Below are 12,425 nucleotides of genomic sequence, written 5' to 3'. Positions count from 1 at the left end.
GATTTTATTTGTGATTTTTGAAATCAAGATGCATTACATTTGGTTGCAATCTGAGTTTACACGATCATTACTAAAGGCGAAAAAAAAATCGCGTATAAACAGAATTGAGTGTATGTGAATAAATTAAAAATATATATGTGACCTTGAAATAATATACCATTAATAAACATGAGCTTGGAATTCCCTTGATCAACGCGCTAATCAAAACAAATAAATTAGTCAACATCCCAGTCAAAACAATCCCTTGGCATGAAACTATGCGTCTCATGTTGATAATTTTGTCTAAATTTCAAATCAAACAGTATGATGGTGTAACAGTTAACTATTACATTTTGCATAAAAAAAAGTTAGATCTCTTCAGGTTTCACAAAAGCATAAAAAAGTTAAGTCCGGAGCACTACACTCATAAAATTCATCTAATTTTTATTACAAATTTATGAGCATCCATTAATTACGTCTCTCCGGCCTTTGGTCATTTTCCTCCTAAATCTCTTGGATTGCTAATCAAAGACAGGATTTTAAACCCCCACTCCCCTCTGAGAGCGTGTTGTACTTAATGGATCACCCCTTGGGCCATGTCAAATTGAGCATTCTGAACTAGTAATGAGAGGGTGGAGGAAAAAACTCCCACCAAGGAGGGGCCCCCCTAGGGGCGAACTAAAACAGTTTTAATCTAATAGATTTGGAACGAAATTCATTACAATTACATTTAATCTACTATGGAATCAGGGAGGTCCGAAGAGAAAATGTTATACAATATAGGCCCAAGAATGCTACCCTGAGGAAATCCTGATCTAACAGGTAGTCGTTTTGATTTGGAATTTTGATAATTTACCTGCAGAGTTCTGTCAGTTAAATAATTTTGAACTAATTTCGTAATAGTTATAAAGTGGAAAATCAAACTTTTTCAATTTAGCAATCAAACCTTCATGCCAAACACTGTCGAATGCTTTTTGTATGTCTAGAAGAGCAACTCTAGTTGAGTGGCCTTCAGATTTGTTTGAACGAATTAAATTGGTAACTCTTAAGAGTTGATGAGTAGTTGAATGCCCATGGCGAAATCCAAACTGATCATCTGCATAAATTGAGTTCGTATTGATGTGACGCATCATTCTATTTAAAATTATCTTTTTCAAAAAGTTTACTTATTGAAGAAAGCAAACTTATTGGACGGTAGCTAGAAGCTTCAGCTGGATTTTTATCCGGCTTCAAAATTGGAACAACTTTTGCACTTTTCCCTTTATCAGGAAAGTATGCCAAATGGAAACAGCTGTTAAATAATTTTACCAAGAAAGACAAGGTACTCTCTGGGAGTTTTTGATGAGGATATAGAAAATTCCATCATCACCTGTAGCTTTCATATTTTTTAGTCATAGATATTAATTCGTCCAAAGCAGTCCCCAGGAATTATGAAAAATATTTCCCGAGAAAAAATGTTCAGCAACCTGACCCAAACTGAAATTATGGGATCTCTTGAATTGCTTAGCAAGTTTCTGAGCATTTTCAGAATTTGTGATCAAAAGTTTACCACCTTCTGCGCTGGAATAGGATTTTCGGGTTTTTTTTTCAAAAATTTTGTGTGCCTCCAAAAGGGTTTGGAACTTGGGTCTAATTTCGAAACATTATTTGTTCCTCAGGACAGAGAATCGCTATTTTATTTGTTTTTCAAAATCTCGTCAGATAAATTGCATGGCAGGATCGCGTGTTCTTTGATATTGCCTCCTACGGACATTTTTCAGACGGATCAAGAGCTGAAGATCATCCTCTATTATAATTGAATCGAATTTAACCTCGCATTTCGGTACTGAGGCAGCTCTTGCTTCAACTATAGAAGTAGTCAGAGATTCAAGAGCATAATTAATTTCATCTTTGGTTTGCAAAGGAATGTTTGGACCAAAGCTATATTTCATAAATGTTCGATATTGCTCCCAATCAGCTCTATGGTAATTGAAAGTAGAGCTGTTGGGATTAGAAACTATTTCTTGGGATATTTCAAAAGCTACTGGAAGATGATCAGAACCGAATCCATGCTGACAACCAATTGGCTACAAAGTTGACATGAATCAGTTAAGATCAAATCAATAGTTGAGGGATTTCTTGTAGAAGAAAAGCATGTTGGGCTGTTTGAATATTGAATAGTGAACCTGCAGAATAATCATCAAACATAATATTACCATTAGAATTTCTTAGAGCATTATTCCATGAGCGGTGTTTTGCATTAAAATCACCAATAATGAAGAATTTCGACCCATGATGGGTAAGTATCTGAAGGTCATCCTTGCGAAAATTCTTTTGCTGGCCTACACATTGGAATGGCAAATAGGCAGCTTTAAACATAAGTTGTCCAAATTTGGTTTCGACTGAAACTCTCAAAATTTTAAAAACTTTGGTATCTAACAAAAAATAATTTCTCTATGAACAATGATGGCAACGCCACCAAAGGCTCCATCATGACGAGCATTTCGATAAATGAATAATTTGCGTCCCTTTAACCTTATGGTCAGAGTTAAGGAACGTTTCAATATGCAATATACACGTTATGAACTCTCAAAAAGTTAAATAGCTTGTCTTCATTATCTTTAAGAGATCAAGCATTCCAATTCATAATATTCAATGATTTAAAATCCATTAATAAATGTCAAAGTTGTTCGCAAATTTAACTCCATAAATAGCATCAAACGTGGAGTAAGTTTTAAACACATCAGTAATCATGTCATACTATGATTTCTGTAAAAATTCCATGTAAGGAGCAGTAATGCTTCCTAAGTCAAATTATCAAACTTTCCGTTAGAATCGTGTTGGCTAATATTTTGATTTCTACCCGTTGTAATAGCAGCAAAAGTAGCTCCATGTACTCACTGAACATTGTTAGCAGCGAGGAAAGCGAGTATAAAAATGAAATTTTGAAGCAGTGGTGATATTTGTACCTCCGATTACGAATGTAGAATTTGTTCCTCGCTGACCGTTGTTAACGGCAGAGGAATTTGTTTCTGGTCGGGAACGTGGAGTGTTTCCTACCTGTCGCTTAGAACGAGATTGTAGGATCGCTAAGAGAGTCTTTCATTCCCAAAAATTGGATTTGTGGTTTTCACCACAATTTGAACATTCAATTTTATTAGGATCTTCTTTCACAGGATATTCGTGCTTTGCGTGAGATGAATCACCACATGCATGCTGACATGTAGCATTTTTTTTTGGTTCCGTGATCCCATCCCTGGCATTGACGGCACTGAGTGAGGTTTTGTAAATGGAGCATAATGCTAGCTTATTCTAATGCCTTATGGGGTGTTTACACTTATGCTATTTCGCTAGCGCTAACGGAATTCGTGCTAGCTGGCGAGTACACTAGCGCGAGTAAATCCGCATGGATGTAAACACCTCATTAAGGTCTTTTAGTTCACTAGACTTGAAGTAAACTAAATAAAAATCATTGGAAATCCCGATGCCTGAATCGCCAGGATGGGATTTCATTTTCATTTTGATTATTTGGACAGGCTCAACTCCAAGAAATTTTGTCAGTTCTTCTTTGATCTGATTCAGGGATTCACCACTGGGCAGACCTTTCAAGACAACCTTGAACAGACGTCCAGTTTTGGTGTCATCAGTAAAAAAATGTGTGTTGCTTCTCAGCACATAACATATGTGGAACTTCATGCAAAACTGCTGACTAAAAGTTGACCCCTTTTTTGTAGAGTTGGTTGGAAATGCTAACATGAAGCTTTAGTGTGATAATTTATTAGCTAGAGAATGATCATTAGAAGAGAGTAGGTGGATAGTTCCGTTAGAGTACGGCAGTATGAAAATTGAATAGAAGTTGAAAATGAGCGAAGGGCCATTAATGCGACAGTTTTTAAAGTTAGACGCACATCTTTTGCCTAACCCGTACGATGTACGCGGAGACTTGAAGTATGTCTCCAAGTCTACAGGCAAAAAATGTGCGTCCTTTTTTGCTCATGTTAGGTACTGATCTAAACCTAAACTTATCTAATAGCTTAAAAGTAGAATTTGTTCCTAGAAGTAAATTGAATTTCTTGCATCTAACTTAACCTAGAGACATTATTTGCTGTCTACCTTACAAACTACGAAACAGATCTAATTTCTTATATACTAGTACCTACGAACTACGAACAAACCACACAATGCAAACATGCAAATACACCGATCGCGATTACACTACTCGATCCCGATCTTTTTCCTTTCAACACATACATACATGCAGAGCAGAAAGCAAAAGCAGTTTAAAACTGCGATCATTATGTACGTAGGTTAGTTGCCATCAAAGGTTCGGGAAATATAGACGTTCCAACGAGAAACGCTATTTTTCAAAGTGATCCGAAAGATTTTCTCTTGGTTGACAGAGGTCGGTGTCCGCCGTGTGGTTTTTGCTAAGTGCCGTTTTAGCAAGACACTTTGTCACTTCGGTTGTGTGGTCGAAGAAGGTTTTTCTACTAAGTCCCAAATTAACGGGGGACTTAGCCGTTGATGGTGAGAACTTGACCATATGTGCGTCGGCCGATCTTTAGTGAAAAAGAGGGCGAGCAACGATCAAGTTCTGGGTTAGGAAAACCCCATCGCCGCGTGTGTGGGAAGCGAACGCCTTCGTTCAATTCCATCGTGACGTTTTTTTGTTTCAACGTGCCGCAGATACGCTTTTGGGCCCAGAGGCCACCAGTGCCGTCAAGAAAGCCTGCGTATGTCCGGAAATTAGTGCGTGGCGCGTACATTGGTCCTTCGAGCCGGATACGTAGGACAATCCGGGGACCAGGAGTGTGTCAGTTTTGTGGCCACGTTGGCACGAAAAAGTGAGTGGCATTTTCGGCCATTGTGAATAGAACCTTCTCGACCCAAGCCAAGCCACACCGGGCTTTGTTGGGTGAAGGTGAACGAACGATTATTGTAGTGTGGCATCCCAGCCATTTTGGACGGCCTTTTCAAGTCCCAAACCACACCACGTTTGCCATTGTTGGTGGGTTGGGTGAAAAGAAGAATAGATAAAGGACTATTGTTCTTTGTCTTTGGGTGGCGTGCCCAAGCGACGCCATCGATAGAATTCCCACGCGGGGGAATTTCGCGTATTCGTGCGCTACGTTGAAAGTAAAGTGCATAGAACGTTCACCAACCTAGTGGCACCGAAAGTGATACGTGAAGAGCAATTGTACTCCAAAGTGCAATTTGCTAAAATTCATTACTGATAATCAGTGTATTGAAACTGCACTCCAAAGTGCAAGTGACAGTGTATGACAATTGCTGCACTCCAAAGTGCATCCGTGGACACTTGTTCGCTCGATCACTCGCGAAAGGTGCCATAAAAGTGAAGTGTTATCCTGGTGGTCCCACGTCCGCGTCGGGAAGGATTTGTTCGTTCCGTTCTCGCGTTCGCGATCCGCGTCGGGAAGGAGCAATTCGTTCGTTTCCGCGATCCGTGTCGGGAAGGAGTTTTTCGTATCGAATCGGGAAGGATATCACGTGCCGTCGCACCCACGTGTCGTCGCGTGTGCGAATCGTTTAACCCGTTAGGAAAGTCGTTCGTATAACGACATCGCCGGAAGCATGGCCACCAGGAAGAAGCTTAAGGACCGATTAACGAACCGAAAATCGTTGATGTCGTCGTTCGAGGCAATGGAAAACTTCGTCGAGAATTATGATGAGGAGCGCGATATTCTGCAAGTGCCTGTACGCCTCGAAATGCTGAATCAGCTGTACCAAGACTTCATCAAGGTACAAGCTGATCTCGAACGTTTGGATAGTGGTGATGCGCCGTTAGCAAGGCACTTCCAAGAGCGCAATGAGGTAGAATCGCGGTACTGTGCAGTGAAAGGTTGGCTGATGAGCCAAATTGTGGCCGAACCGGCTCCTGTCAATGAGACCATCACTACCCCATCAACGTCAGCCAGCTTCCATCTGCGCCTCCCCAAAATCGACTTGCCAAAGTTTGACGGGGACTACTCTCGTTGGCTTGGATTCCGAGACACGTTCAAATCCATGGTCCACGATGTTCCAGAAATCCCACCGGTGGCGAAGTTACAATTCCTGTTGCAATCTTTGGAGAAAGATGCAAAGAAACCATATGAGACGGTGGACATCGAGGCAGGTAATTATGGACCAACTTGGGAAGCCCTCCTCAAACGATACGATGACCAGCGGTTCCTCAGAAAGCAGTTGTTCCGGGCCTTGTATGACCTGGCCCCCATTCGCAAGGAATCTCCGGAAGGTCTCCACACGCTAGTGGACGACTTTCAACGCCACGTCAAGGCATTGGCAAAAATGGGGGAAGCAGTCGACACCTGGGACACTCCACTGGTATGTATGCTTTCTTACAAGTTGGACTCTTCTACTTTTCGTGCCTGGGAAGAACATTCCTCAAAATTGGACCAAGTTACGTACGCCTTATGCGTCGAGTTCCTGTACCAACGAATCAGGATTCTCCAAACGGTCTCATCGGAGATGGAGCATCGTTACACATCGGTCAAGGTGGCCGGTGTCAGCCCGTTCAAGAAGCCCCAGCAATCGAGGTCGGTTGCCAATACCGCGGTTGCTAGCCCACGATCCAATCCCCTATCGTGCATCTCCTGCTCCGAAAAACATCTGTTGGTTCAGTGTCCAACTTTCCAAAGGCTCTCCGTTGGTCAACGGAGGGAACTCATTGCCCAGAAACGTCTTTGCTGGAACTGCTTCAAGTCATCCCATGTCGCTCGGAACTGCGACTCAAGGTTTTCCTGTCGCCTCTGTCACGAAAGACACCACACGCTGCTCCACCAACCTCAAGCATCACCATTCCCACAGAAAGGCAGTAGCACTCCAGTCGTTGAGCAACCAGCTTCCTCCTCCACGGTAAGGTCCGTGGAATCAAGTGTATCAGCGCATCCAGCCACCGAAGTGAGTATGCCAGCTCATGTTCGCTCGTCAAGCACAGCTTTCCTTTGCACGGTTGTTCTGACAGTCCTCGATGAATACGGAAACGAGCATGCCGCTCGAGCACTCATCGATTCCGGATCCCAATCCAACTTAATATCCAAGAAGCTGGCTCGTCGTCTGAATCTGAAACCAGAACGAACCAATATCCTTATCAGTGGTGTTGGGGAGTCGATGACCACGGTGTCACAGCTAGTCTATGCAACTATCCGCTCACGAGACGAGTATTACACTAGTGAATTGGAGTTCCTAGTGCTTCCAAACCTAACCACCAAGCTTCCAGGCAGAGACGTAAACATTTCGGATTGGTGCATTCCCAAGTCAGTCGAGCTTGCCGATCCTAACTTCAACATTTCTAGTAGCATCGACATGATATTGGGAGCTGACCAATTCCATGAATACCTGATGAGTGGTAGGATCCACCTCAACCGTGGCTCACCGACGCTAATCGAAACAATCTTTGGTTGGGCAGTGTCGGGTCGTTGGTATAATAATACTGCACGGGTTCCTCTACACTGTTGTACCGCAACTACCACCCACAACCTGGAAACACTAATGGAGAAGTTCTGGGAGATTGAGTCCATCACTACCGGTCGAATTTACTCGGCAGAAGAAGTCGCTTGTGATGAACTGTACCAAGCTACTACGACCAGAAACGCAGACGGGAGGTATGTAGTCGCTCTTCCAAAATCTCAGAATCCCCATATTCAACTCGGCGAATCCCGTGCCATCGCCGAAAGACGTCTGCGAAGTCTGGAACGCAGGCTTGAGAGGGACGAAGCTGTCAAGGTAGCCTACCACGCGTTTATGGACGAGTACCTACGACTTGGCCACATGCGACGTTTAGAAGATCCGGTAGATGATTCCCTGATGCACTACTACTTGCCACATCACCCTGTTTTTAAGGCCAGCAGCACTACGACAAAGGTACGGGTTGTATTCGATGCCTCCTGCCGCACATCATCCGGCAATTCCTTGAACGACATTCTCCTCGTTGGCCCAGTCGTGCAAGAGGATCTCCAGTCCATCGAAATGCGCTTCCGGACGAAACCTGTTGGAGTCGTGGCGGATGTGGAGAAAATGTACCGGCAGATTGGAGTTGTACGCATCGACCGATCGCTCATCCGAATTCTCTTCAGAAAAAAACCAACAGATCCAATCTCCACGTTCGAGCTTCAGACCGTTACATATGGTACATCCTCTGCACCATTCCTCGCCACTCGAACCCTAGTCCAACTCGCAAACGATGAAGGTGAGAATTTCCCGATGGCGAAGAAGGCCGTGTTAGAAGACTTTTACGTCGACGACCTCATCAGCGGTGCCGAAACCCCAGAAGAAGCCATGGAACTTCGTCGCCAGCTCAGTGAAATGCTACATTCCGCCGGTTTTCCATTGAGGAAATGGGCCTCCAATAGCTCAGCCGTCCTGACCGAAATTCCTTCGGACGAACTAGCAATCCAACCGTTTTACGAGTTCTCCGATGAACAGTCGGTGACCACCCTCGGGCTGATCTGGGAACCGAAGTCCGATACACTGCGATTCCGAATCCAGCTTCCAATTCCTGCTACCGTGCTCACCAGACGAAACGTCCTTTCGTATATCGCGCAGATCTACGACCCACTGGGCCTCGCTGGTCCGGTTATCTCAATCGCCAAGCAGTTCATGCAACGCCTGTGGGCGTTGACGACCAACGACGGGAAGACTTACGCTTGGGATGATCCACTTCCACCAAGACTCCAAACCGAATGGAAAACGTTCCATGATCAGCTGAATCTCTTGAGTAACGTACGAATTCCCCGATTTGTCTCGGTGGCCGGTGCAACCAACAACCAACTACACTTCTTTTCGGATGCTTCCGAGAAGGCTTACGGTGCATGTGTATACATGCGCTCCGAAGATAAACATCAGAACATTTATGTCCATTTGCTGGCAGCAAAGTCAAGAGTCACGCCTTTGAAGACTCGCCATTCCATTGCGCGCTTAGAACTCTGCGCGGCGGTTTTGTCTACGGAACTCTTCCAAAAGGTAATTGCTTCCCTAAAATCAGACTGTCCTGTATTCTTTTGGGTAGATTCCACGACGGTGCTGCAGTGGTTAAAGTCATCACCGGCCTGCTGGAAGGTATTCGTGGGCAATCGAGTCTCAAAAATCCAACAAGCTACGGTGGGACATCCATGGAATCACGTCGCTGGGTCCGACAATCCGGCCGATGACATCTCGCGTGGCCTTACTCCGGCTGATCTTCTCCACTGCGAACGCTGGTGGACCGGACCAACATGGTTGAAACTTCCGTCGGACCTGTGGCCAAACCAATCCATCGGAGGCGATAATACTTCAACAACCGTCGCTGAAGAACGCAAGATTTGTCTAGTAGCCAACGCAGCACAATCCAACGAGTTCTCCGAATTCTTATTTGGTCGCTTCTCGGCATACTCCAAGCTACGCCGAATTGTCGTTTATGTTTCCCGCTACCTGCGTGCACTGCACGCATCAGCCGCAAGCAACCATCCAAATGGTGCTTGTGCAGTCTCATCGAAGCCTATGGTACAACCCGCCGCATTCCTCACAGCGTCGGAACTACGGGAGGCCGAAATCGCCTTATGTCGCCTGGCTCAGCGCGATACGTTCTCTGGAGAAGTGGCAGCTCTACGAAACGGTATACTAGTTGATAAATCTTCGTCGATGAAATGGCTCAACCCGATCATTAGCATAAACGACGTCATTCGGGTCGGTGGACGACTCGAAAACTCCAAGGCTGCTGAAGATACCAAACACCCAATCATCATTTCCGGCAAGCATCCGCTGGCCACGCTACTGGTCAACCACTACCATCGATTGCTACTGCATGCCGGACCCCAGCTGATGATGTGCACCATTCGTCAAAAATTCTGGATTCTCGGAGGTCGGAATCTCCTTCGTCAGGTGTATCACCAATGTCACACCTGCTTCCGACGAAAGCCAACTCTCGTGCAACAATCAACAGCCGATTTACCAACCTCACGAGTAACTCCATCCCGTCCGTTCTCTGTATCGGGAGTGGACTACTGCGGTCCAATTTACCTCAAAGGAGCACACCGCAAGGCTGGACCAGTGAAGGCATACATCGCTATTTTTGTATGTTTCTCCACCCGAGCGGTCCACATAGAACTTGTTCACGATCTTTCGACGGCGGCATTCCTTGCTGCACTCCGAAGATTTGTTGCTCGTCGCGGTATGGTCTCAGAGTTGCATTCTGATAACGCGACCAACTACAAGGGAGCTGCAAACGAGCTCAACCAAGTGTACCGAATGCTCAAGACAAACGAACAGGACCGCAAGCTTATCTTCAACTGGTGCACCAACAGCAACATCGAGTGGAAGTTCATACCACCCCGCGCGCCCCACTTTGGTGGACTATGGGAGGCGGCGGTAAAATCGACGAAAAATCATCTGTTGAAAGAATTAGGCACAACAACAGCCACCCAGGACGAAATAATAACTCTACTCGCTCAGGTAGAAATGTGCCTGAATTCCAGGCCAATTACCCAGATGTCACCCGATCCAGCCGATTTGGAAGCACTCACTCCAGGTCACTTCTTGGTCGGCTCCAATCTTCAAGCGATTCCCGAGTGCGACGTCAAACCAACACCGGACAACAGGCTGTCACGATGGCAGTTAGTGCAAAAACGAGTCCAGCAGATTTGGAGAAGGTGGTACCCCGAATATCTCCAACAACTTCAAGCCCGCTCCGCCAAAGGCTGTCGATTGCCCGTTAACATCGAAGTTGGTCGTTTAGTCATCATAAAAGACGATAACCTCCCTCCGGCACAGTGGCCACTGGGCCGCATCACGAAACTCCATCCTGGGCAGGACGGAATAGTACGAGTCGTCACACTCCGGACGGCGACCACCGACAGTGTTACCCGGCCAGTCGCCAAAATCGCTCTTCTTCCGATGCCATCCGACGACACCGAGATCGATAAAGGTAAAAACTGATGTATCAAACTAATCAATCTAGTTTCTTTTCCGGTTACGATAATCGTCTGCATTCTACGCACACCAACCTTCAAGATACCAGGATGTCCAATACCCTCTGCAAAGGGCACACGGTGCATCTACGCCAGCAGAATGATTTAGAATTAGGTTCGTTAAAATGGGCTATTTTAAGGTGGCCGGAATGTTAGGTACTGATCTAAACCTAAACTTATCTAATAGCTTAAAAGTAGAATTTGTTCCTAGAAGTAAATTGAATTTCTTGCATCTAACTTAACCTAGAGACATTATTTGCTGTCTACCTTACAAACTACGAAACAGATCTAATTTCTTATATACTAGTACCTACGAACTACGAACAAACCACACAATGCAAACATGCAAATACACCGATCGCGATTACACTACTCGATCCCGATCTTTTTCCTTTCAACACATACATACATGCAGAGCAGAAAGCAAAAGCAGTTTAAAACTGCGATCATTATGTACGTAGGTTAGTTGCCATCAAAGGTTCGGGAAATATAGACGTTCCAACGAGAAACGCTATTTTTCAAAGTGATCCGAAAGATTTTCTCTTGGTTGACAGAGGTCGGTGTCCGCCGTGTGGTTTTTGCTAAGTGCCGTTTTAGCAAGACACTTTGTCACTTCGGTTGTGTGGTCGAAGAAGGTTTTTCTACTAAGTCCCAAATTAACGGGGGACTTAGCCGTTGATGGTGAGAACTTGACCATATGTGCGTCGGCCGATCTTTAGTGAAAAAGAGGGCGAGCAACGATCAAGTTCTGGGTTAGGAAAACCCCATCGCCGCGTGTGTGGGAAGCGAACGCCTTCGTTCAATTCCATCGTGACGTTTTTTTGTTTCAACGTGCCGCAGATACGCTTTTGGGCCCAGAGGCCACCAGTGCCGTCAAGAAAGCCTGCGTATGTCCGGAAATTAGTGCGTGGCGCGTACAGCTCATAAACTGACTGCGGCTGTGGAATAGTTCTAGCGACGTTTTCATCACTACCTAAAGCCCCACGTTGCGAGAGCATTTCCAGTCGATGGTGTGTTATAATGCAATTCTTCTCTTACCCAACTATTGTGTTGCTCCTCTCGTCATGATCCTTTTTTGTGTTTCCTCACTGGTATAACTGGTATAGTTGGACATCGATCTGACAAAATTAAATTTTCGCGATTTGACACTGAGTCTTCATATGGGCCAATGTCGGAAACTTAAGCAATGGTTTCTTTCGTAAATATCTTGTGATTCAAAGTCAATCCATGTAACCCAGCAATTCTATCAGCTTGGGCACTTTCCCTACACACAAGCATCGTGGTGGCTTACTTGAGCGAGTTTTCATTCTCAGGAAATTCGTGAAAAGTCAGTGTTTACGTTTGTGAAATTGGCCCTTACGAAAGAAAATCATATATTTGGTTGCATGCTCAGTACACGCTGTTTGAAAACTACCCAAATTTGAGTAAAACTGAAATTGTCAAAACTGAATCGATCAAAAAATGGGTCAACTATGTTGGTAGTGGCAGGTTAACAATTGAACAACG

General features: G+C 44.8%; 1 protein-coding gene across 1 annotated transcript; it reads left to right on the top strand.

The window, feature by feature from the left end:
- The first annotated feature begins 5,550 nt into the window (after nt 1-5,550).
- LOC135713153 (uncharacterized) lies at nt 5,551-10,887 on the top strand. The gene has a single exon (XM_065236268.1). The coding sequence runs from the start codon at nt 5,551-5,553 to the stop codon at nt 10,885-10,887; it is 5,337 nt and encodes a 1,778-aa protein (XP_065092340.1).
- The last annotated feature ends 1,538 nt before the right edge of the window (nt 10,888-12,425 follow it).

Source organism: Ochlerotatus camptorhynchus, unplaced genomic scaffold (genome assembly GCF_037179485.1).
Source record: "Ochlerotatus camptorhynchus isolate MF236.1 unplaced genomic scaffold, CSIRO-AGI_Acam_v1.1 ptg000539l, whole genome shotgun sequence".
Lineage (NCBI taxonomy): Eukaryota > Metazoa > Arthropoda > Insecta > Diptera > Culicidae > Ochlerotatus > Ochlerotatus camptorhynchus.
This window is presented reverse-complemented; position numbering and strand designations above follow the sequence as displayed.